The sequence below is a fragment of the Hoplias malabaricus genome, chromosome 10, assembly GCF_029633855.1.
Source record: "Hoplias malabaricus isolate fHopMal1 chromosome 10, fHopMal1.hap1, whole genome shotgun sequence".
Classification (NCBI taxonomy): Eukaryota; Metazoa; Chordata; class Actinopteri; order Characiformes; family Erythrinidae; genus Hoplias; species Hoplias malabaricus.
In genome coordinates, this window is record NC_089809.1 from 20,773,404 (window position 1) to 20,800,154 (window position 26,751).

Consider the following 26,751-nt stretch of genomic DNA (forward strand, 5'->3'; position numbering starts at 1 on the left):
TTTTTTTGACATTTAAACAACTGTCCATTAAATTACAATGATTTTTAGATGTCTTGGTTTTTAATGAAGAGGCTTGGGTGACATTTTAAAATGTATGTACTTTAATAATCCTTTAAATGCACTTCTCAGATTGAACTTCCACTAGATATGACTGTATATACAGGTGCTGGTCATAAAATTAGAATATCATTAAAAAGTTGATTTATTTCAGTAATTCCATTCAAAAAGTAAAACTTGTATATTACACTCATTCACTACACACAGACTGATCTATTTCAAGTGTTTATTTCTTATAATGTAAAGATAACTGACAATTAATGAAAACCCCAAATTCAGTATCTCAGAAAACTGGAATATTTAAGACCAATATAAAAAAAGGATTTTTAGAAATGCTCGCCAACTGAAATGAACATGAAAAGTGTGAGCATGTACAGCACTCAATACTTGTGGAAAAAAAAAAAGTTGGGGCTCCTTTTGCTTCAATTACTTCAGCAATGTGGCGTGGCATGGAGTCGATCAGTCTGCCGCACTGCTAAGGGTTTATGATAGCCAGGTTGCTCTGATAGTGGCCTTCAGCTCTTCTGCATTGTTGGGTCTGACGTATTGCATCTTCCTCTTCACAATACCCTATAGATTTTCCAATCTGGTTATGGTCAGGCGAGTTTGCTGACCAATTAAGGACAGGGATACTATGATCCTTAAACCAGGTACTGGTAGCTTTGGCACTGTGTGCAGGTGCCAAGTCATGTTGGAAAATGAAATCTGTGTCTCCATAAAGTTGTTCAGCAGCAGGATGCATGAAGTGCTCTAAAACTTCCTGGTAGACGGCTGCTTTGACCTTGGACCTCAGAAAACACAGTGGACCTACACCAGCAGATGACATGGCACCCCAAACCATCACTGACTGTGGAAACTTTACACTGGACCTCAACCAACGTGGATTCCGTGCCTCTCCTCTCTTCCTCAAGACACTGGGACCTTGATTTCCAAAGGAAATGCAAAATTTACTTTCATCAGAGAACATAACTGTGGACCACTCAGCAGCGTCCAGTCCTTTTTTGGAAGCAAGAGTGACTTGACACAAGGAATGCGACAGCTGAAACCCATGTCTTGCATACGTCTGTGGGTTATGTTTCTTGAAGCACTGACTCCAGCTGCAGTCCAATCTTTGTGAATCTCCCCCACATTTTTGAAAGGGTTTTGTTTCCCAATCCTCTCCAGGGTGCGGTTATCCCTGTTGCTTGTACACTTTTTTTTCTACCCCATTTTTTCCTTCCCTTCACCTCTCTATTAATGTGTTTGGGCACAGCTCTGTGAACAGCCAGCCTCTTTAGCAATGATCTTTTGTGTCTTGCCCTGCTTGTGTAAGGTGTTAATGGTCGTCTTTTGAACAACAGTCAAGCCAGCAGTCTTCCCCATGATTGTGTAGCCTACAGAAGTAGACCGAGAGACCATTTAAAGGCCTTTGCAGGTGTTTTGAGTTAATTAGCTGATTAGAGTGTGGTACCCCGTGTCTTTAATGTTGAACCTTTTCACAATGTTATAATTTTCTGAGATACTGAATTTGGGGTTTTCATTGGTTGTCAGTTATAATCATCAATTTAAAAGAAAGAAACACTTTAAATATATCAGTCTGTGTTTAATATCTGAGTATAATTTACAAGTTTCACTTTTTGAATGGAATTACTAAAATAATTAATCTTTTTCATGATATTCTAATTTTATGACCAGCACCTGTATTCTCTCTGCTGGTGGCAGAAATATAAAGAGCAAGACGGTATAGCTTCTGTTAGAGTGCAGGCCTAGTCTCCTGCCATACTACAAATTCTAGAAAACAAATCTACCTTTTTATAAAAGCATATATAAACAATGTGCAGGGAATAATGGTTAAAGGTTAATAAAACAATAAAAACAAGATTGAACTAGTAAAGAATTCTGAGTATAAAATTCAGTGTAGAAACTCCTACACAAATCTTTACAGAAAATACACATTTAAATTCAGATTACAAATTAGCAACAGGATTTTTGATATAAAATACATAGAAACTGTGATGGACATTGCCCTCTACATCAAAGGCATGTTCATAAAATTAACTGTTTATCTAGCATTAGTAAGCAGACAATGTGTGCTAAAAACATTCACATTTACAAGGATTTAATGATGGTCGTAATGACCAGGTGGTGTGCAGTTTCCAGCGTCAAGAACATTCGCCAAGTCAGACAGGCTTCAGTAAAGAAGACAGACCACGGATGGCGATGCACAGGATGAGAGTGACATGTCCCTGCTGGCTGCTGATCTCTGCATGCACAGAGTCTTCCTCTTTACACAGTGTGATGCTGGAGGAGCCAAAGAGCTCTTTCACTTTGCTGTATGTGCCCTCCTCAGTTAACACAGACAGACTGCTGTCCTTCAGGGAACTACTCCTGTTTTCTAGCATATTCTGCACCTGTGTGGAAACATGGAAAACAATATGGACAGACTTTCATTAAACACTTAATAAAAATGCAGAGAAGAGGCATTTATGAACATCAAGATACATTCCGTACTAAACCTGAAAGAGCTAAAACTCACTAGGATGTGCAGTGCCTGCAAGGTGGGGGGACTGGAGCAAGACTCAAGCATCGACAGGGTTGAATCAGTCATCTCTGAAGAAGACAAAACAGGATTTCTCCATGTTAAATATATTTCTAATGTGGCAAAATGGCAAACAGCATCCATGTATATACTGTAAAATTTTACAGACTCGAACAGGCACCATAAATTAATGAGGCTTGGCACAACATGACCAAGGTAAAATGTAACCATTTGGCTCTGCACTGGAAAAAGAGGCTTATGGTTGACAGGGGCTAAAACTGACTCACCATCTAAGGCACTGGTGAGGATGTTTGTAGCAGTGAGGGTTGTAGGTTGGAGATGAAACATCTCAGAGGAGATGTTTTCAAGTGGGACATGATCTACACAGTCAGTGCCCTGGAGCAGCTCTATCGTGCTCTGTACTGCTGCCTTCAGAGCGGGAGCTTCGTCCAGAGCGTTGAGGTCAGGCTTCCTACCACAGCACAAATCCTCTATCTGAGAGAACATGAGGGAAACCCATCACACTGAGCATCAAGCAGAACCACATACAATAGAATTTACAGGCTCTTCTTGTTGTGACCATGAGAAAAGCAGCCAGTTGCCTAGTTATAAACAAAACTTTGACCTCCTACGATCAAATGACATTATATATATATATATGTGTGAAGATAAAATAATATAGAGAACAAAATGACTGTTTTTCCTTGAGTTTAACAAAGAAAAACAATGTATATAGACTGAAAAAAGAAATATGTTCCCATATTTTATTCAGTAAAATTTGTCAAAAAATATGGAAGGAAAAAAACAAGGAATTCCATTTAAACAGCATAACATGCCCTGTGTTCACTTACTGCAAGGTCCAGTGCACTGATAGCTGTTCTGTCCTTCAGAAGCAGACTTAGCTGTTGGAAGAGGCTGGAGCGCATGTTTTCAGTAAGACTGGACAGCAAGGTAAAGTGAGGCTGCAGTTTATCCAACTCTGAGAGAGAGAGAGCGAGAGATATTAAATGTTAATCTAAGCATGCTATAAACATAGTTGCTAGGATTCACCAATATGTTTAATTCATTACTGGGGATTTCCACTGCTCACTGCCCCCTAGGACACACTTTGGGCCCCGCAGACTAAAATGTATTACAAATATTTATTCATAGTGCAGATATCTCAACTATTGGATCCTGATCTGTTTCAAAACACAACTGTACTCTGGATTTTATTTTAAACCTCAGCAATACAAAAAATAATAAAAAATTCCAACATGGTCCAATTGGGAAGGGAATTTATAGGAAATTCCTGGTTAAAGGTACTTTATTCTGATGAAATTCTTATTACTCTTTATATTTCTGACTGGCACACAGTATACACCTTACACACAACTGTATAATGTGGCAAATGCTTTCTCATGTAGAGCTGCTTCTTCTAGGCTGCGAGCAACACACTGTCCTTTATTCTGTGCATACTTAGCAAATGCAATGAAAATGTTTCTGCTCAGGGCGGCACGGTGGCGCAGCAGGTAGTGTCGCAGTCACACAGCTCCAGGGACCTGGAGGTTGTGGGTTCGATTCCTGCTCCGGGTGACTGTCTGTGAGGAGTATGGTGTGTTCTCCGCGTGGGTTTCCTCCGGGTGCTCCGGTTTCCTCCCACAGTCCAAAAGCACATGTTGGTAGGTGGACTGGCGACACAAAAGTGTCTGTAGGTGTGAGTGTGTGTTGCCCTGTGAAGGACTGGTGCCCCCTCCAGGGTGTAATTCCTGCCTTGTGCCCAATGATTCCAGGTAGGCTCTGGACCCACCGCGACCCTGAACTCGATAAGGGTTACAGATAATGAATGAATGTCTCTGCTCACTGTATGAACAGAGCTGGTTATTACTGCTGTAACTGTGATAACTGGAATGCAACTGAATAAAAAGCCATCTTCAGAGAATGAAGGCAATGTGGAGGCCAAAGCTATGAACCTCATATGGGATTCATCGTGCAGCTTTGTTGACCCTGGTCTCTTTTTCATAAATGACTTGTTCATCGTGCAGCTTTGTTGACCCTGGTCTCTTTTTCATAAATGACTTGTTTCCCTTCACTTCACTCCAGCTAGTACCTCTATGCAGTTGTTTGTTTGATGTTTCAGGTGATGCAGCATAGACCGTAGCCACACTCTCCTCCACAAACCTGTCCCCTTCAAAGCCTCCATAGGTATCTGGCAGCAGGCACAGCTCTGTGGACACAAGGCTGCATCAGTCAGACCAAACTAGTGCACAACACTGCATTCAGGGTTATAGGAAGTCTGAATAAAAACCGATTAAATGCTAAACTAGTATTCTCAATTTGATCTGACGGTGATACACATTTTGTTCATGATGAGACTGTACAGGTTTGGCTTCTTTTAGTAACTGTGAAAATTACAACATCATAACATCAACATATATGTCTAATTTAAAATCTATATTCAGTATCCAGTAATGAGATACAGAATACAGTAATGAGATCAAACCTAAACCCCTTGAAAATAATAGAGTAAACCTGCATTACCAAAATGTCCTGTGCTCTTCACACCGAGCTCAATCAGACAATAAGCCAGAGCTGTATTGGCCGGGATTTGTACAGAAACATTGCTGTCAGACTGATGGCTGCCGTTCTTCACAGATACCTGTAAATACATCAGAAAACACTGAAAGAAGAATTGTTGGTGTGCTAAAAAATCTGTACAGAACACAGCAGGGTATATTACCCTTCTGTAACAGGCTATGATTATTCCTGTATATTTATAATAAAGCAATTAAAACAACAAACAAACAAGCACTGATTTTCTAGGCATCAAAACAAAGAGTTTAATAATCACTGGATTTTCTTTTTAGTTAACTCAATATATACATTGTAAAACACTAGGATCCTTATCAATATTTCTTTGCATTTTTCCTATATTTTTGCCTTAGTTTTACACATGATCTGAATGATGAAGTCTTTTCTGAACCATTTCTGAACTGTCAGCTCTTTGCCTTTCTTCCTGAAGGGTCACAAAATTCATGCCTTGGTCAAAGAAAAAGAAACACTTCCTTAAAATTTTATTTCACTGCAAATGTAATACTTTCTTAGATCAGGAGATGTTCCGTAACGGTCATTCACACATGCAGCTCACAGCAGGAGATTTTCTGCCTCAGACGCGCTCTTGTAGGAGATATTTGATTTAGGCGTGGCACTTGTACAGCATGCTGACTCCGACTTTACCTGGAACATTTACTAAGGCTCGAGGAGGATAAAGTCCGGGTAATGTACGGGACAAATTTTGCAGGTGGTTGCATTCACACATACAGCTCCTCCAGGTAAACACCTGAACATTCCTGGATTACCGTGCATGTGTGGAAGGGGCATTGGACTCCTAAGCTCATTTTATTATTGAAAATTTATGCCAAACAACTATCTTTGATCACTGTTCTACACATTATACCATTCATGCACATTAATAGGTGTGATGGGAAAAAAAATATAACGTGACTCTAGATTTTCATATAAATTTTTGTTATATTTTAACTCTTTTTGCATTCTGTCTAATTAAGTTGGATAGGCAGTGGAGAGCATGTTTTCCTCACAGTAGAAAATGACCTCTTTTTTTAAGGATATAAGGAATGAAATAGTATTTAATTTTATGTGCGGAGCATTTTTGAGGCCATATATTACAGGTAAATATAATAAAATAAGCACTTGGCAATTTTACTGAAAATGAACAAAACAAGTCTAGTTGGTCTGTAAGCATACTTTTATAGACTTGAAATACCTCATTCAACTGGCTTGTAACTCATTCACTCCCATACATACTCACTTAGTCAAGGTTAGGCATTGTACCACAAGGGGTGCCATTTCTCACATTCTCACATTTAGGGTTTGCTTCTCAGAAGTTGTTCTTATGCTTCACCACAATGATAATTTTGTGTCCTTTACCATTCGTTTACCATTAGCAGACACCAAAATGGTTTATATATTTTCAATATGTTAATGCCCTTACTGGGGTAATAAGTACCTTCTGTTTTATTTTTAAAATTCTAGGGGTTCATATACTATGAAAAATGCAAAAACAATAAAAAGCCTTTGTTTAATAAAGCTACATATAGGGTGAAATGAAAAGAAAGATGTTGTTAGATTAACACAATGACAACTTTAAGAAATGATTATTACAATTTGTTGTTTATATCTTGGGCAATAACATGTTATGAACTATATGCCAACAAGAATTCAGTATTGGAGCCAAGGCTAGAGCTGCATCAGTGCCACATTTCTGAGGTTTAAATGAAACTAAACCTGTCACTTGTTTTCTGTTTACTTCATGTCAGTGTAATAAATAATTTATAGACTAATATTGATTACCTGAAGCTTCTTGGCTACAGGGAGTCCCAGAAAACCTCCACAGGTGCCTGTCTCCTGTACTTCTTCAGTAATGGTGCAAGGCTGTGTGGTCACTATGCGCTCTTTCACCAGAGTAAACACCTCACGTCTTTTCTCGCGTGTCTGCTGGACCAGAGAGTGCTGCATGTCCACAACTCTACACAGGAGACAGGACACCAAAAAGATCAACAACCTGGCAAACATTTTCTCTTTTCTGTTAACAGTATGAAGGATGGCCTTTAAATTAGTACAGTACCGCATAACAAGAACCTCTACAGAACCTCTTAATTAAATAGTGCACTATTGTGAATGAAACTATCATACTAATATGTTACAAATTATAATAACATGTATTTATGAATTGTATTTTTCTTTAACAATTTATTTTTTTTTTATCATTGTTTTACCTAGTAGCCATGTGTTTTGTGCTGGACCTAACAACACTTGTGTCTAACAACAACAGGTAAAATTACTGTAAAAAGTGACTTATCACTTATCAAGGCAGGACATGAAAATAAATTGCAAATTTTTGCAGAGTTAAACATTTATTGTACCAGTCGATGGCTTAAACATGGCTTATAATAACATAAACAGACAGCATAAGTAGACTTATACACAACATATAGTTTGCATGTTGTGTGTGCAGATGTGAAACCAACTACATGCAGATATGAAGTGAAAACAGTAGTATTTCTATTTTCATACTATGTGGCCTGCCTCACTATGTCAGCAGAGTCATCATCGTGGAAAAAGCAGAGCAGTGCTTCATTTATGGTCAAACAAGAGGTCACAATTAATGTTAGATTGCCAGCAGTTTTCTTTCCAGCCGCTTATACAAGCCCTAATATACATTGCAGATCACAGTTATGTTAATAACCAGCTACCATGTAAACTATAATGAAGGAAGATGCAGATGTTTATGATAAACTAGGGACCGAAACACGCTCTTTTGAACAGGGCAGTTTAGACACAGTTAAGGCCGATATATGCTTCTGCATTAAATCAACTCAGAGCCTACACTGTAGTCAGAACAAGTGCCATTAATTGGCCTTAACAATGGAGCAGAGCATGATTTTTGTGGTATTTTGTCCAAATTGTTTCACAGACACATTTCTTAAGACACCAGTTAAATGTGTTAATTTGTAGAAAAGCGGTATAATATTTTCCCTTTAATAAAATGCACACCAAAAAAATTGGCAATAAATACTAAACAATAGTTATTCTTTTAATGAGCAAATATGTATACACCTAATTTCAAGTAAATACACGAGAGAGTGTAAGACTACTCACGTCCATGTTTTGTAATATTTATTAGCAATACTGGAATTATAGCAGATAAATGTTTTCAGAAAATATGCAGTGTGTTTAAGATCCCAATTGTGAAGATGTTTCGCACACTGCCAAGCTCTTAGCCTAACTGTGACTATCAGAAACATCTGATAATGCAGAGCTCGGCTAACACTAAAAGAAGTATCAGGAGCAGTATAACATTTTTGATTTTCATAGGGCAACCAATACAGCAGGTGAAAGAAAAGCAAAAGACTAGCCCTTATTAATTTGTTATCGGAAATTAATTAGAATTTCAACTGGTGAAATTCTAATTCTTACATATACTGTTATTATATTAAAACAGAAAGGTGTTTTTTATTTAAATTTACATTTTATCATATAGGCCTAAACATGTTCACTCTTAAGAAACCAGTTTGAGATGTAATCATTAGAATTTCAACATTACAAAAAGCTATGTGTTTCTTTAATACAAACAAATGCTATTTCACTCTTACCCAGTTGTGGTCTGGAATTTTTTTTTGAATTCAAGTTCTACAAATTTACCCCAACCCCACCCTCTCTCCCAACCTGAGAGGGATCATATCTGTGTAACAAAACACTTGATCTAAATCTATGTTATTTATTTATAAATTGTTTTGCCAATTTTGGCCCTTATCCCACCATGAACACTGCACTCTGTTCTGCAGTGGCCCACACTGTGTAATCTGTTAGAACCACAAACTATAAGCAAGTTGTTCCTATTTCAGAGTGATGAACTGAAACTGATCAAGGCACAGCTTTTCTACAGTTTCCTGTTTGTTGGAGAAGTAGCAGTGTTCCTGCACGAGGGCATTTTCAGCACATTCAGGGTCATCACACATCCTGAAAATTTTCAGTCATGTATTTGGCTCACAAAAAAAAACAAAAAAAAAAAACATTTTGTCAGCAAAAAGAGTCACACTTCTATATTCAAAATAAGGCCAAATAATTTGAGAACCAAAAAGCAGAATCCATAACCATCAAATAAAATGTAAAGAAGAGGGCGGATCCTATTATCAAAATGTTTAAAAACAGGTTTGTAAACATAATATTTTTATATTTAAATGTGTATTTTGTAATTTACATTCTTAAATAATGGCCCTCATTCATGAATCCTTCATAAAAAAAAAAACACGAGCAAACTGTGCGTAATGTACGAAGAAATGGATATTCCAGAAAAAAATTCTGCCACATTCATGAATGCTGCGTGAACACCAGTAGAAAAACAGTATTTTAATAGAACGTGTATGTTATTGAATACCAAATGTTCGCATATTGGGAGGGCGAGCACGTTTCTTCACAATTAACATTTCATTACTATAATCCCCACATATGAATTTTAAATCACCGACTTATAAGGAAACGCTCGGACTGAGGAGCCGCAGCAAAAAGCCTCAAAAATCTCTGCAGAAAAGCAAAAGAAAACAAATGCTCTGAGCGGAAATCAATTTTATTGAAGTGCATTCAAATCTGTACTTTCAAGTTTAATTCTATGTATATTTTTTGCTCACTTAGGTGCAAGTATAATGAGGCACACGTTCATACTTTTTTAGTACTGTGCAAATGTTTTTAGGCATCTGAGAAAGCTAAAAAGCTATCATCAGTAAGAGCAGTAAGTGATTATGTGCTCAAATTATAATAAAACATATATTAGTGATATTCTGATTAATTAATCAGGAGTTATTCACCCCTCAGCACCCCCTTCACAAATGGTCTCTTACCTATTTTTAGATGCATCTAGCAGTTTTTTCACATCCACTTCCTGCTTCTTTAGGTTACCAAAGGAGGAGGCTAGTTTGGATGAACCTCTTCCCCCCACATTGATGCTCCCTGGACCAAAGCCTGCTTCAGCACTTCCACTGAAATTATTTTCTAATTTGCAGTCATACTTCAGAAAATCTGTCTCAATCATACCTGTGAACAGAAGAAACAGGTTAGTCCCTCACAAACACATTTTGAGCATATGCTTGATTTTATTATACAGAGGAATTAGGTTATGATATATTTCTGAAGCATAATTCTGATAAATATAAAATGATAAAAAAAAAAACAAAAAAAAAACAATGAATGCAATTGGGAGGAGATAATTTCTGTACCTGGATTTATGTCCTTTTCTCCAAGCAGCACATCGTTGAGGGTGAAGTCTAATGCCAGATACTTAGGCCTCTGCCAGAACCAGAAGCGTCTGCGCTTGATGACCAGGGAGAGGAGAGTGAGGTTGTCTGTGTCATTCAGACTGGACACAGGGATCAGTTCGCCTTCAGGGTCGATCTCGGACACAAATTTACTGGTCACTTTGGCAAACATCTTTCTTATGGAGTGGGCTGACTCTGGATATGACCAAAATGTAGGACACAAAATTATTATCTGTTGTTAATATTAAAGCCATTGTTATTCTCAAAGGTAAAAATGTATACTTATGTTTTCCGGGTTTTCAAACAGTACACATAACAATAAACACATTGTAATTATTTTTTTTTTCACTACCATTTTTATTAAGCTAATTGTGTGATATTTGATTTCAAATATAATTCTGGCAAGTTTCAAAGGCATTCTGACTGTTAACTTTATTATACATTCCTTCTAAATGGTTTACTTCTTTAAGGTGTCATCTGTTCATTATTCTATGCACATCTAAGATGTCTTGATGATTTAAATATCTACAGTGCATTAAACTAATTGGTGGAATATAAGCTTTCATTAATAAATGATTAAATATTGAAATATGATGAACTAAAACAAACCATAAAAGCACAAATTTTCCTTAGTATCTAGCTTCTTAGACAACAGAAAGAAGTGTTACTGAACTCCAGATTCTGAAAAACACACTTGCACCAGTGAATATTTAGCCCATTAAATGTATCGCACAGTCAAAAATTTCCAGTCTTTTATCTTTGGATCACAGCTTCTGTTCAAAACTAAACAAATCAAAAAAATCTAAACCTGAAACCTGACATCTGAGATTAGGATCAAACTATGAGCTACTAAGAGCCATCAAAAAAGACCTCAAGACCAAGAAACCAACATGAATATTGATGGAAATATACATAAAAAATGCCATGATCCCATACAAATGGATACTTAAATGCCATTCAAGATCAATATTATGGTAAAAGCCTTCATTAAGAACATCTAAAATACACAGATGCATTAAAAGCCTAATGTTACCACACAGCTGACCATTAACTGTGGTTAAATGTAAGATGTAAATAATTAAACTAGGTTCATTATATCCTGACTTCTAAAGTAACCCTTTAGAAATTCAAAACCCATTTTCAAAAAAGGTGGGACTCTTGTAACACGCAAGCAAAACAAGAACCTGTGGTTTTCTTAAAGCTTATGAAGCTTTATTTTACTGACAAAATATTTGCCAATGTTTTCACTGAACACCTTGATTGAACTAGGTAATAAAAATATGTTTGACACCTGAAAAACACTCCAAAATGTTGTGACAGATGCATGTTTACCACTGTTACATCAACTTTCCTTTTAATTACACAGTTAAATAATTTGAGAACTGAAAATGGAAAACACAACATTCATTTTCATTAAAATAAGCCGAAACATGGGCTACTCTGACCACAGAACACGTTTATACTGTGTTTTGGACCATCTGAAGTGAGCTTGGGCCCAGAAAACGAATTAGTATTTCAACATAGAATTGTTGTATGGCTTTCTCCTTGTGTAACAGTAGTTCAGGTTACTTTCCTTGATGTAGTAGTGAAGTCTGATAAACAACAACAATTTTATGGAAGTATTTTCAACCTCATGTGGATAAATGTATCACTCTAGCATCACAGTTTCTTATGCAGTTCCATCTTTGAGCTCCAAGGTCATGCTCGTTCAACACTGGTGCCCAGCCTTACCCTACATGTACTGCTATTTCTCCAGATTTCACTGAAGCATTACACAATAAAAAGTACAGGACCTAAATTCATTGCAGTCTTTCAATTAACAATGTTCTGTTTGTACTTTGATAAATGCTCCTTTATATCTTTTATATTCACCTGCTTCTAATGTAATGCTTTAAAACAATGTGGCATTAATTTTCCATAAAGATTTACTATTATTTTGTCTCTGTCCCAAATGTTTTTGAGTGCTTTTCAGACATCATAATTAAAATGTACAAAACACAATAAAGCTGTCAGTGAAAACTATTACATATATTCTTTGTCACTTTTCAATCATTATGAAAATCATGCATGAAACAAGTTTAAGAAAAGCCTTAAAAAACCAAAGGCTGACCCTCTACTGTATGAAAAAATGCATTTTTAGTTACAGATTATAGTTTTGCAAAGATAGGGGCTCTTTCAATGTCACTTTGACACTTAAAATGTGTGATATAATAAAAATTATGGTTAAATGTCTTTGACGTCAAAATGAGAAAAGTACTGCTTCCAAGACCATCTCACACAAGGAGATCACAAGAGCATGCCACAGCACGAACATCATGAATTTTGCAGAGCTGGAAAAATCATGAAATGACTTAAATTGGTGGCTGTAAGCTTGGCATTTTAAACTGAACAAGGACAATAAAGCACAGGTATTTAAAATATTATTTTGTTCCAATAAACGGGGGGAAACCATTAGCGCCAGGTACATTTTTCAGCCACATTTGTATTGTTTAATAATTGTCAACATTACTGAATATATACCACTGTTTAATATCGAAGTGAATTCTGAATTGTTTGAATCGTTACAGCCCTAACGGTACATAGGGAACTGGGACTGAATAGATAGTGTTCAATAACCAAACAGTTTCGTTAGGAAGCAGAATCGTCACGTTTTAATCCTCATTTACCGTTCTTTACAAAACAGGGTTGTGTTTGTACAAATTCTGCTTTTAGTGGTCACTGTATAAAAACATCAGTGCTATGCTGTAGTCGCTGTTACCTACAACAAAAGACCAACTCAGGCTGGTAGTGAGGCGGTTGGTTTAAATTTTGGCGACCAGAATTTAAAATGACGACAGAACGACTTTATACTAGTTCTTTTTTATATCCACGTTATCTACTCCCCACATGGACTGGTTTCGCACATTTCTGCTACTATCAAAGCCACGGCAGCAACAAAAGCCACACACACATCTTCTATCGCCCAGCGGTGTCTAAGACAGCTCCCTGCTTCCTTCATAGGGCACTATACCAGCTATGACCCTACGGCTAAAAGACACTAGCTAAACATTAAACAGAGAGTTCTACAGCATGCGGTTCTCTGTTAATGCCAAACAAAGCGTTGGTTGAGAGAGTAAGCCATATTTTTTACATGCCAAGGGCACTACATAACTGAGGGGTTTGAGATTGAGACTGAACTCTTATGGCGAGCTTCCAAAAATAATCCGCGATACTGTTACTGATTCGACAACAAACCACAGTGAAACGCGTCTCTTCTTTTCTCGGTCTTTTCTTACCGTCTCTTTCTTTCTTGTTTCGAAGGGTAGAGCCAGTACAGGTACTTCCTTATCGGCGCTATCTGCACTCTTCCACAGTGAGTCCTCTCACTCTCTCACCAGTGGGACTCTCCAGACCACACCTCCATCATGGGGTAGGTCCACACTGTCTACTATTTACTCGTAAGTTTCATTAAACGAGATGATGTGATTTCTATGGAAGCAAATCTGTCTCATCAGACTTTGAAATATTACCACCTTTGAATTTGTAGCACTGATTTTTTTTGCACTTAAATTATGCTTCAGATTTCCACCTCTGAATATTTTGCTTCGGAATTATGCATCTGAATATAATTGCTCTTGAACTGAACTCGTGAGTTCAGACAATATATTTCGAAGTTGTTCAAATTCGACAGACGAAATTCAGATGCCAAAATACGAAAATCAGAGTACACATCTTTTATGTACTGACCTGAGATCAGGCCCATTTTGTACTCTGGATAAGCAATCGATTCATTAGGATTTCTGTTTCACCTTAAATATGCTGCACTAGTTGCATTCTGTCGCCGCTAGATGGCGAAATACGAACACAACTTCCACACCGTGGAAAAACTACACGTTTAGCTTCCTTCCGCGGATATTACCTCTTTTAAAGTGTCTCAAAAATCTGAAAGACTCACTGAAGACACAATATAACAGACAATTGATATCCTGAAGATGAAGAAATTTTAAAGTGGACATTTTGTAATGGCCCTGTGAACATAGCATGTCCATCCATCCATTATCTGTAACCATCCATCCATCCATTATCTGTAACCGCTTATCCAATTTAGGGTCGCGGGGGTCCAGAGCCTACCTGGAATCATTGGGCGCAAGGCAGGAATACACCCTGGAGGGGGCGCCAGTCCTTCACAGGGCAACACAGACACATTCACTCACACCTACGGACACTTTCGAGTCGCCAATCCACCTGCAACGTGTGTTTTTGGACTGTGGGAGGAAACCGGAGCACCCGGAGGAAACCAACGCGGACACGGGGAGAACACACCAACTCCTCACAGACAGCCACCCGGAGCGGGAATCGAACCCACAACCTCCAGGCCCCTGGAGCTGTGTGACTGCGACACTACCTGCTGTGCCACCGTGCTCACATAGCATGTCATATAACAGAATGTGGAAACATGAACTGTGGGAATACAGTCATGTGAAAATTAGAACACCCCACGAAGACCTTTGTCTTTTTGACTGACTACGAATATGAAATAATAAAAAACAAACCTGAAAAAAGAAAGAAAGATAGTTCAACAAATAGAAATCAGACATTAGCTTCTTATTCACATATTTTCATTCATGTAAATTAAGACGTACAATAGCTGAAGCATAGTCATTCTGTGGCTGAATTAGATTTAGTATATTCTTTCACTGGGAGATGATTTTACAAGTTTACTTTCTATTTGAATATTCTGTTCCACTTTATAAAGGAATCTTGGGTCTAGAGTTGGCCCTTCATACACTAGCTTATTCACGTTTTGTTTTACACCTTAAAGTTGTGGTTTTCTGGACAGTGATTAAGACTATTCCTGGACTATATCTTTCTTTCAATGGAAAATCACAATTAGAAATTTCATTAATCCCTGTCTGGGAAATCCCTTACAATGGTGCAGCAGTTATAATGGACCATTGGAAAGTTTAATAAGTATATGTGGAATATAAATTTGATCCTGCTGTAATATTAACGGGGCGGCACAGTGGTGCAGCAGGTAGTGTCAACTATCAGTCGGACTCTCTTCTCCAGTACCCCCGCATAGACCTTACCGGGGAGGCTGGGGAGTGTGATCCCCCTATAGTTGGAACACACCCTCCGATCCCCCTTTTTGAAAAGGGGAACCACCACCCCAGTCTGCCAGTCCAGAGGCACTGCCCCCGATGTCCACGCGATGTTGCAAAGACGTGTCAACCAGGACAGCCCCACAACATCCAGAGCCTTTAGGAACCCGGGGTGAACCTCATCCACCCCCGGGGCCCTACCGCCAAGGAGTTTCCCTACCACCTTGGCCACTTCAGCCCCAGTGATAGACGAGCCCCTTCCTCTGTGGAAGACGTGCTGATGGGATTGAGAAGATCCTCGAAGTATTCCTTCCACCGTCTGGTGACGTCCCCAGTCGAGGTCAACAGTTCCCCACCCCCACCATATACAGTGTTGGTGGAAAACTGCTTTCCCCTCCTGAGTCGCCTGACGGTTTGCCAGAAACTTCTCGGAGCCGACCGAAAGTCGTTTTCCATGTTCTCACCGAACTCCTCCCACACCCGAGTTTTTGCCTCATCGACCGCCGAGGCCGCGAGCCGCTTGGCTCCTCGGTACCTGTCGGCTGCCTCCGGAGTCCCCTGAGCCAACCAGGCTTGATAGGACTCTTTCTTCAGCTTGACAGCCCCCCTCACCCGGGGTGTCCACCACCGAGTTTGGGGGTTGCCACCCCGACAGGCACCGACAACCTTGCAGCTACAGCTCCGTTCAGCCGCCTCAACAATGGAGGTCCGGAACATGGCCCACTCGGACTCAATGTCACCAGCCTCCCCCGGGATGCAGTCGAAGCTCTGCCGGATGTGGGAGTTGAAGATCTTTCTGACAGGTTCCTCTGCCAAACGTTCCCAGCAAACCCTCAGCACACGTTTGGGCCTGCCAGGTCTGTCCGGCATCCTCCCCCGCCATCTGATCCAACACACCACAAGGTGGTGATCAGTTGACAGCTCAGCGCCTCTCTTCACCCGAGTGTCCAGAGCATATGGCCGCAGGTCAGATGATACGACTATAAAGTCGATCATCGAAATGCGGCCTAGGGTATCCTGATGCCAGGTGTACTTGTGGACACCCTTATGCTCGAACATGGTGTCCGTAATGGACAAACTGTGACGGGCACAGAAATCCAATAACTGAACACCACTCGGGTTCAGATCAGCGGGGCCGTTCCTCCCAATCACGCCCCTCCAGGTATCACTGTCATTACCCACATGAGCGTTAAAGTCCCCCAGCAGAACAATGGAGTCCCCAGAATGAGTGTTCTCCAGCACTCCCTCTAGGGTCCCCAAGAAGGCAGGGTACTCTGAACTGCTGTTTGGTGCATAAGCACAAACAACAGTCAGAGCCCTTTCCCCAACCCGAAGGCGCAGGGAAATTACCCTCTCGTCTACTGGGGTAAACCCCAACGTACAGGCGCTAAGCCGGGGGGCTATGAGTAAGCCCACACCTGCGTTACGCCTCTCACCCTGGGCAACTCCAGAGTGAAAGAGCATCCAGCCTCTCTCAAGGAGATTGGTTCTCGAGCCCATACTGTGTGTCGAGGTGAGCCCAACTATATCTAGCTGGTACCTCTCAACCTCGCGCACCAGCTCAGGCTCTTTTCCCACCAGAGAGGTTACATTCCATGTTCCAAAAGCCAGTTTCAGTAACCGAGGATCAGAACGCCAGGGCCCCCGACCGCCACCCGATCCACAATGCACCAGACCCGGATTACTACCTCTCCCACAGGTGGTGGGCCCATGGGAGAGTGGACCCATGTATCTCCTTCGGGCTAAGCCCGGCCGGACCCCATAGGTGAAAGTCCGGCCACCAGGCGCTCGCCAAGGAGCCCCTCCCCCAGGCCTGGCTCCAGGGTGAGGCCCCGGTAACCCTGCTCCGGGCAAGGGAGGCTGTGTCCATGCTCGTATCTTTTTCATCTGTGTCTTTGTGGATCACTCTTTGTCTGGCCCATCACCTAGGACCAATTTGCCTTGGGAGACCCTACCAGGGGCTATTGCCCCCGACAACATAGCTCCTAGGCTCACGCAGGCACGCAAACCCCTCCACCACGTTAAGGTGGTGATCCAAGGAGGAGTATATTATATTATATTATATTATATTATATTATATTATATTATATTATATTATATTAAAATAAAATGTAGTTGTTCAGTGAAAACATTGGAAATATTTTCTTTGGGTTTTGTCAGTTAAAAACACCTTCAGGTGACATATTAAAGATTATTTTTAATTTATTTAATTTTTGCTTAATAAAATGTCCCAACATTTCTGGAATTTGTATATGAAACCATTCTGAAAAAATTTTGTTGACAACAAAGTTACTTTTACATTTCATACTGTAGCAATTCATTCATTGTCTGAAACCGCTTATCCAATTCATGGTCGCGGTGGGTCCAGATCCCACCTGGAATCACTGGGCACAAGGCAGGAATACACCCTGGAGGGGGCGCCAGTCATTCACAGGGCAACACACACACACATTCACGGACACTTTTGAGTCACAAATCAACCTACCAACGTGTGTTTTTGGACCATGGGAGGAAACCGGAGCACCTGGAGGAAACCCACACGGACACAGGGAGAACACTCCAGGCGCAGTCACCTGGAGTAGGACTCGAACCCACAACCTCCAGGTCCCTGGAGCATTGTGACTGCAACACTAACCTGCTGCGCCATCGTGCCACCCTTTGTGTAATTCAATGAAAGTAGTTTCTTTTTACAGCAACATAAACAATCCAGCTAGGATAGCCAGAATCTAAACTCCTGGTCTTCCACATATATGCTGAACTAATGGGCATAACTGATATGACCATAATAACACAATCAAGACAGAGTTGTCGCACAGATGTTCGTTTATTGAAGGAGAGAGATATCTCAGCAGTGGTCAACACTCAATGACCCCCACCCCTTCAATCCTTTTCACCCCGTAGTAAGTGTGGACACTTGTTCTGGGTAGAACTGGACACAGATTACAGGTCAAACCATGTGTGAAAAGCTGAGTATGTTCAGCTAGACTCACAAGTGCTGTACGGTGAGTATGCAGTTTAAATGTGAATTAAAACAAGGCTTTGTCTGTGAGTGTTTCTCTGTGACTCTTAGAATACATCCCTCAATGCAGCCAAGACTGTGATAAAATATGATTCTGATACATGATAAAAGGTTAGAACGAAGACAGAATAAAATAGATGTGTGACCATAAGGCATAAGACAGGTGTGGAATTCACTCTCTAACATGTACCCCATACATAACATGAGAGTTTCCATAGAATCTCTTTCAAGAGGTAGACAATGTAACTTTGATCAGACAACAGCGTATTCTATATGTGCATGCTCAAGTTCTCTTCTGTTTTTGGGCAGGTTCTCGTTTACTGTCTGCAGTACAGTACTGCACCACAAGAGGACACTATACAACAATATTTCGGTCTATATTATTGTGCTACGAGTTGCACACAGCCTTGATAGAGATATTTAACTGGGCTATGTTTGCATAATTTCTAGACATTCAATGGATATGTCTGCATAAAGACACTACAAAATGTATCATAAGCATATTAAGGCATATGGAATATTAAATAAGGAAGGATGCTTGAACGTAGCGAAGTGGCTGGAAACAGTCTTCTACTTCCAGTAAAGTTCCTCCTCCATGTGATTGCTGTCAGCAGAGTAAATCCTCACCTCTCACTGGGAGATGTGTGATTTTTTTCCTTCATTCTGAAAGTAGGTCTGAGATCATAAGAGCTAGCAGTACTCAGAAGAAGCCGGCCATTGAGTGCTAGCTCGGCTCCAGCTCACCACAACACAGGACAGTCCAGATTAGTGAAGCCTGGATCTTTCCGCAAGTCCCAGTATGTGTTGTTGCTGACCCATGTGTCATCTTTAGATTTCCTGTAAGAAGCAGGGGCACAATATTTAATCAAATAGTGGCCTTTAAACAGACTGTATAAAAAAGGTCTTTTTATGACGGTGCTGTATCATTCAGAAATAAACACTGAAGCTTATTCAAGAGTGAGTTAACACAGGTTCTCAGATGTACCTTTCTTTCCCACACATCCAATATGTGAATGATGAATTAAAAATAAGATACATTTGATGATATGTTTTCTGTATTTTTAATGTGAACGCTAAGGTTTCTTTTTAATTCAGAGTAACTTTTGAATTATGTCACAATAGTAAACACATGTATTGCTAGGAGACTTCACCAAGGACTCTTATTGATCTAGCTCTGTGTTCCTATCTGTGTCACTAGTCTGTGGTGTTACACACATAAGCTACACAATTCATATTACAGCTTTTCACTACTCATTTGATACTTTAATGGAAAAAATGACGAAAACAATAACTCTATTAAAGTAGTGCCTGAGCCTGTTCTTCCTGCTTTATGCAAATCTAGGTTCAGTGAGTGTGTAACAGGTTTCAGAAGACCATTTGACCATAATGACACTTTATGTTCAAAGGTGTGTAGACACCTGCGTTAATTAGCAAATCTTACTATTTTAGGGTGCATCCATTATGGGCACAGACACTCAGATATGTATGCAAAGCTCACGATAGAAAGAGATACTCTGGAACAAGGTCACTATGTCCAAAGCCAACCGTCATTAAAAAGGTAAAAACCCCTCCAGCATTTTGCTCTGGCACAGAACTGTATTCTCTAGAGGGATGGAGCACCATCCGTTACTTTTCAGCTAGCTGTCAAGATGCAGAACCAATTATTCAAGGCTGAATTCCATCAAATCCTCATAGCATTGTTTCAAGTGTAGTCTAAAGCCTTCCAAGAAAATTAGAATGGGGTGACCATACTTCTTCTTGTCAACCAAGATATCTAGATTGCCAGACTTGTCTGGGAATCCACCTTTGCTGTCTGCAGGTTTCCCCCTGCTCAAGGTCTTTCCCTAAGTCCAAAATCTTTCTGTAAAATGTGCACTTTCATGATGTCTATTGACATTGTTGAAGGGTGAGCAAAAGGGGTGTGAGAGTCTGTTTTTAAAGGGTCAGAATGTTGAGAGCAGAATTGGGACACATTTCGCCTCGCTCCCCTTCAGCTGTGTACATCAATACTGTTCTAACACCATTCACCACTGTGTGCAGCCAAGCTATGCCCAGCATTACAGTGTTCTACTAGAGCCTCAAAAATGTGTTGAAGGTTGTATAGATGTTTAAACATAATATCTTATTCATGTGTGAATGCATTTCTATGAACCACAAGCCTTTAATTTTCTGCACTATATTTTACACAATTTTAAGTTGTGTTGTCTGTCAATTTAACCACTATAACCCATATACCCACCAACACACTTGATACATCTGAATGTTACTGACTTTCTGATGAGTTCATCTGCATACCTTTTGGTTTAAATTTAACAATACATGAAAACAGGTGCAATCTCCAGACTTATTAAAGCCAGGACATCAGAGATGGGTGTTGCTCAATTTACCACATGGTCATGAGTTTTCTAGTGTAAATGAGTTGTTTGAACGTTATTTCAACACAGAGCTCCAGTTTTGTATTTCGGTATGAACAGAATATAACAGCCTTTCCATAATCATAAACTGTCAGGAACTGATAAGCTAAAATAGTTTTACAGTGTGTGATAATTAGTTTAGGGCCAAACACTGAATGGGACGTTATAAGATTATCTGGCCATAAGGGCATTTGTTAATTTCTTTTTAAAGAGAATCAGTTTATGTATTATAGTTCAGCCACATAGCTGCATGTAATGGATGAATTGGTCAACTTCTTATGTCCTCTTTTTTAAAGACCAAAGTATTGCCACCTTAAATTAGAATCAATTACTGCAGTGTGGGATGAGCTATATGTTAATGCCCTTCCTTTTAGAAGAAATGTTAAAAGAGCAGGTGTCATGTTGTGTATGAAGCAGCTCATACTGGAAGAATCGTGGCTGATGTGCCATGTTGTTCTCTTCAAGGACCCGGCGTCTGTCTCTCTGCAGCTGCTCAATCCTCTGCTTCTGTGCTTCTGCTGCTTCTATATTCCCCTCCTCTAGTAACCTACACACAAACACAGACACACATACACAGCCAATGTTAGAAAACATGGCATCGTCCTTTTGCCCTTGCATAACAAGAGGCTGATGTGGTGATGTCATCTTTTAGGCTGCCTGCAGGTCATATCTGTTTCCACTGTCTGTGACAAAGTGATGGCAGGAAAAAAGGAGCAGCTTAATCAGAGTCAGATTTCTTAAAGAGACCAAAGGACAATCTACTTTACATTCGTATCCGGGTTTCACTATTTTTGTAACAACTCCATCCTGATCAGGATTACAGTGGGTCCAAAGCCTACATGGAATCATAGGGCAGTAGGTAAGAACACACTCTGGACAGGATGCCATTCAACATATTTTGTTTTACGCCACAATAATATATCACACAGCAGAGTAGATATGATTTAACCTCTAATAAATCCTCTATATAGTCAACAACATAGCTACCAACATATAAACCTAAACTGCAATAATGATACTGAAATCATAGTTTATATGTAATATATTAATATTCATTTTGAGTTTGTAGTACGAATATTATTAAGATTAGTCCTGACTCAATAAATCCAATTACAAGGCATTTGTCTGCATCTATTATGTTTAGTCACTGTATAAAATAAATTTAAATGTAGATTGGTATATTTCATTCTAGACATTCTATGTAGAGGAAAGTATTGTGATCTTTTGGAAATCATTTTATCTGCTTTAAGATATAAAGCTTCCCCAATTAATTAATGATCATATGAAATAATCACATCCATTTTACAAAAAAAAAAAAATTACATTTAATTAATGAAAACATTTATTCATTCATTCATTATCTGAATTATTATTCACAAACTGCACATATGAGGTGACTGTGCAAGTAAATAAATGACAGAGAGGAAGAAACTGAAGTTGTACTCTGGGTTTCCCAGCTTCAAGGCATTTATATTCTACTCAGATCAGAGCTGAAGAATGAACGAGACACCACCAGCTCTAAAATTCTCAAAGAGCTCCTAATTACTACTGAGCTGCATCCTGCTTTCTCACACACTCAGATTTGCACGTCTTATTCAGACTCTGAGACTTCCACTTCCTCCTTTTCCAGGGCTTGCTCTGTTCATATGCTTCAGTTAAAAAAAAATGTATCTTTTTTTTCAAGTGAAGTCATCATCAATCCAGTGAATACAGCTTATATTTATCTTATTATATTAAAGTAAGATCTTTGCTTCTTTATAAATTATGCCCGTTAACTTTTCATGATTTTAAAGTCTTATACCATTGGAAGAAGAGTTGTTTGCATCAAGATAAAATCAATAGGTACAGTCACTTGAAACAAACTTGAGATTAATCTAGAAATTGAAAATAATCTAGAAATACATTTTAATCTTATAAAATACTCATGTCTACCTCAAAAGGAAATGTAGTATATATATTCTAGAGGTGTAAAAGCTCATGCATTACTGCAATACAGCTTTAACGGCATAGTTCATAGTTTGTCCCTGTGAACATCCATAATTCTAGGAATTTCTTGCCATATCTCACATGACTCTGCCCATCATGTGTGCATTCCTCCGTTGTTATGAAACCAAAGTAAACAATCTCATGTGCTCCAGCCAGATTGTTTCACTTGAAAACTGAAGAGAGGCACTATGCACATATTATCCAGCACTCTGCTGCAGGCTCTCTACAGAGAGGCACATTTTCACAGTGCTCTAGCCAAACTGTGAAAAACTGTTCAGCGATTTAAATATCTACTATCAAAACTTTAACTTCAATTATGGGCAAAGAAATCAATTAACAATGCAAAATGATCATGTTCTTAATAAATGAAAAGATATAGACAAATGTTGAAGGTACATGCTCCAGTTACATACAGTAACTAAAATATTCTGATATGCAGGTACAAATGCAGTGCTTCACCTCTGATCCATTCGTAATCTGGTGTCTGTGTGGGGCAGCAGTGGTTTGGTCAGTGGGTCTAGTTCGTTCAGCTCCAGAGCAAACTTAGTGAAGCCATAGTACTGCTCAAAGTCTGGAGGCATTGGATCTACAGAAACAAATCAGAGTGCATTAAAAGAAAGGAAAGAAAAAAGAATATAGAGTAACGTATTAATTACATATTCATTCATTATCTGTAACCGCTTATCCAATTCAGGGTCGCGGTGGGTCCAGAGCCTACCTGGAATCATTGGGACACATTCACTCACACCTATGGACACTTCTTGATTCGCCAATCCACCTACCAACGTGTGTTTTTGGACTGTGGGAGGAAACCGGAGCACCAACCCCTCACAGACAGTCACCTGGAGCGGGAATTGAACCCACAACCTCCAGGTCCCTGGAGCTGTGTGACTGCGACACTACCTGCTGTGCCACCATGCCGCCCTTATAAATAACGTAGAAATACATATTTCAGGTCTTCTGCAGATGTATTCAATACTAATGTTTATTTTTTGGGAGAGTTTATTTACTTGAGTAGAAGTGAATCTTACTGGTTCTCCAGATGCATGAAGCTGAGGGTGGGTTCCCGCAGTAAATGCCTTCATTCCACTTCCCAAACAGCTTGTGAATGACCTTTCCTTTGTGATCCGTCACTGCTCCTTCAACTTCATTCACACTGGAGTTCCAGTACTTTGCCTGCAGAGCGCATACACACACACACAGCTAAACCCAGACTTTCGGGATAAATGGGCACATCTACATATTTGTAATGTTTGTAAATCTCTGACATTTTTTCAGTTATACAATGATACAGTCCTGTGCAAAAGTTTGGTCAATTGAAATAGTTTAATAAAAATAGCTGAAAAATGACAAATACCATAATTATTTTTTCTGCTACACAGAATATGTAATTTTATTTCACTATTGAAATAAAAAAATAAATAACATGCCTTTTGAAACGAGATATACAAATGTTTGTTTGCAAATATCTTATACTTAACTCTCAAATGTAACTGAAGATGTTATTCAATCAGTATTGGAAAATATACAATAAAAATAATCATGCATCAGACAAATACTTAACAGTGCACTTTTCCAGCCATAGTGTGAGTTATAGTCTCCAGCAGGTGGCACCATAGAAAACAGAGTAAGCCAGAGGAAAGAACTGGAGTGGTGTCTGCTAATTGGCCTTATAGAGGAGATGAACTATAATGAATCACCCTTCTCTCTCTCTCTCTCTCTCTCTCTCTCTCTCTCTCTGTCTATTTGTCTCCTCTGTCTGGCAGAACAATCCATAACTCTTTAAAAGCTGTGGGAAGTCTTTGGAACCCCGCCAGCGTTAATTCTACTACCATCTCAACCACAGAGCTCCATCACTGTCACAGTGACTCTGTGAGACAGGTAAGTGAGTGGGACACACACGCCCAGTATTAATGAATCAGAGACTGATATCAGCGCAACAGTCTATCACCATGGCACACTACACTGAGGTAACAGACCTGACATCATTATTTACAGATGCATCATGTGTGAACAGACCCTTTCTACAGAAACTACACCAACACACACAGACGATGTCTTCTGATCAAACTCCTGGAGGAACCAGCACCAGCTGGAGCTAGAACTATTCAGTAAAACGATGCAATACATATGATACAATATGATAAACATTTACCTTACAATATAATAAAAATATTGTGGTATATGTTTCAATGCAATAAGCTTCAAAACAAAACAAGTCTATATGCGTCAATACATTAAGCTTTAAAATAACCTGCTTTGATACAATATGCTTTGTTGCGTTTGGATACAAAAGGATACATTAAACTTAGACAAACTGATGTAAATCTATATCCTACATTTATCTCAAGCTGGATTCAAATATGAACTAAGGAAATGAGTGTCTATAATGAACCTGTAATGTAAGCTCAACCTGAACTGGACAAACATGTGAGAGAAGATGTCTGACCCTGACCAAACTCGACCACAACTGACAGGAATAGTAATGATGTGTTGGGAGGATTTGATTGATACTGTATATTATCCCAGTGCCCTGTGAATGCCTGCCAATATGTAAAGCAGACGGAGCTCACCTTGACAAAAGTGACTTTACACTGACAGATATCACTGCTGGAGTTCTTGATGGAGATTTCTCCATAGTGCTCGATCCAGCGCTGCCCACTCAGTATGTTATGAATGCAGGATGTCACTTTGTTCCACTCGTAGTGGTCTCCCAAACTGTGGAAATGGGACAGATACTAAGCATATCTGAGTACAAAGCCAATACTTTTGGCCAGAAGACCCAGCGATACTCACAGGGCAAAAAATCTGAAAACCTCTGTAGAACATTTAAAATAGCTTCATCAATTAAAGTAAATTCTAACATTGAAAAATCAATTCAGTTCAATCAATGCTTTGTATTTTAAATTCATAGCAGGCACTCATCTGAAATATTAATATAAATCATCTGAAATAGTAAAAATCCATAATTTAGGTGCACACACATTATATAATCTCCACAAAAAAAGCATTAAAGAAAATGGGATGCTGTGAAGCAGATGCACATGAATCAAACATCACCATGAACAATGTGAACCCATATGCTGGCTGGTGAAATGTAAACTGGGGTGTGGACTAGTGGAACTGTGTTTTCTGGTATGATGAAGCAACATCAAACACATTTTGGGATTATTTTGAATAGCTACTTTTACACCAAATTAATCATCTAGCATCAGTAACTGAATTTTTTACCCCTAAATTGTCTCAGGAATATTCCAAATGTAGACCAACTTTATGTTAATGATAAATTTCAGAAGAAATTCTGGATGAGTGAGAGTCCACAAACATCTGCCCATATACTGTCCAGCAAGATCAGTATCTAGAAAATTGAGTTTTGGAATCAGACCACTAATATCAAAAAACAATAATGCAGAGCGCAGAAAAAACATCAGGATGTGTGTGTTTCACTCTGAGAGACAGCGAGTGCGAGACAGACAGATAGATATATAGATAGATAAAGAGTGACAGACTGAAAGAGAGCGTATCACAGCTCACCTGGGGAGAACCACATGAGTGGTGCCAACAGGAACAATCTCCATGGACTTCCCCCAGAACTTGTTTTTCCACCTGACATCTGAACCCCACACACACATACATCAGGGTCACTTTGAGGAAAAAAGACTGGCCACAGTGCTCCAGCGCAGTGACCAACACATTTAATTAAATCTAGTACAACTGACCCTTACCTTGCCAGAAGATGAAATTTTTAGACTCAGCGTGACATGCGGAGATGGGAGGATGATGACTGACCTAGAGGGAGAGAGACAGAGAGAGAATGATGATAGAACTAAGAGTTACATAAGTGTGTGCAGATACAAACCCACTA

At 39.3% G+C, this 26,751-nt stretch overlaps 2 protein-coding genes across 3 annotated transcripts in view; both read right to left on the minus strand.

The window, feature by feature from the left end:
* Positions 1–218: 218 nt before the first annotated feature.
* gsdmeb (gasdermin Eb) lies at positions 219–13,799 on the minus strand. Its single transcript, XM_066682506.1, has 10 exons — positions 13,662–13,799; positions 10,348–10,581; positions 9,973–10,165; positions 6,926–7,100; positions 5,096–5,213; positions 4,665–4,781; positions 3,427–3,554; positions 2,863–3,070; positions 2,573–2,646; positions 219–2,447 (listed from the first exon to the last, which is right to left on the minus strand). Exons 2-10 carry the CDS (start codon positions 10,556–10,558, stop codon positions 2,217–2,219), a joined length of 1,455 nt encoding a protein of 484 aa, XP_066538603.1. The 5' UTR covers positions 10,559–10,581; positions 13,662–13,799; the 3' UTR covers positions 219–2,216.
* A 4,481-nt stretch (positions 13,800–18,280) lies between these two features.
* The window catches only part of osbpl3b (oxysterol binding protein-like 3b), a 73,777-nt gene continuing 65,306 nt past the window's right edge, over positions 18,281–26,751 (minus strand). For both annotated transcript variants that reach the window (XM_066682505.1, XM_066682504.1), the window contains 7 exons: positions 26,612–26,675; positions 26,421–26,499; positions 25,460–25,604; positions 23,918–24,062; positions 23,346–23,472; positions 21,325–21,447; positions 18,281–19,323 (listed from right to left, as the gene is read on the minus strand). In XM_066682505.1, coding sequence (XP_066538602.1) covers positions 19,227–19,323; positions 21,325–21,447; positions 23,346–23,472; positions 23,918–24,062; positions 25,460–25,604; positions 26,421–26,499; positions 26,612–26,675 — 780 coding nt within the window. In that variant the 3' untranslated portion in view covers positions 18,281–19,226. The remainder of the gene's footprint in view (positions 19,324–21,324; positions 21,448–23,345; positions 23,473–23,917; positions 24,063–25,459; positions 25,605–26,420; positions 26,500–26,611; positions 26,676–26,751) is intronic.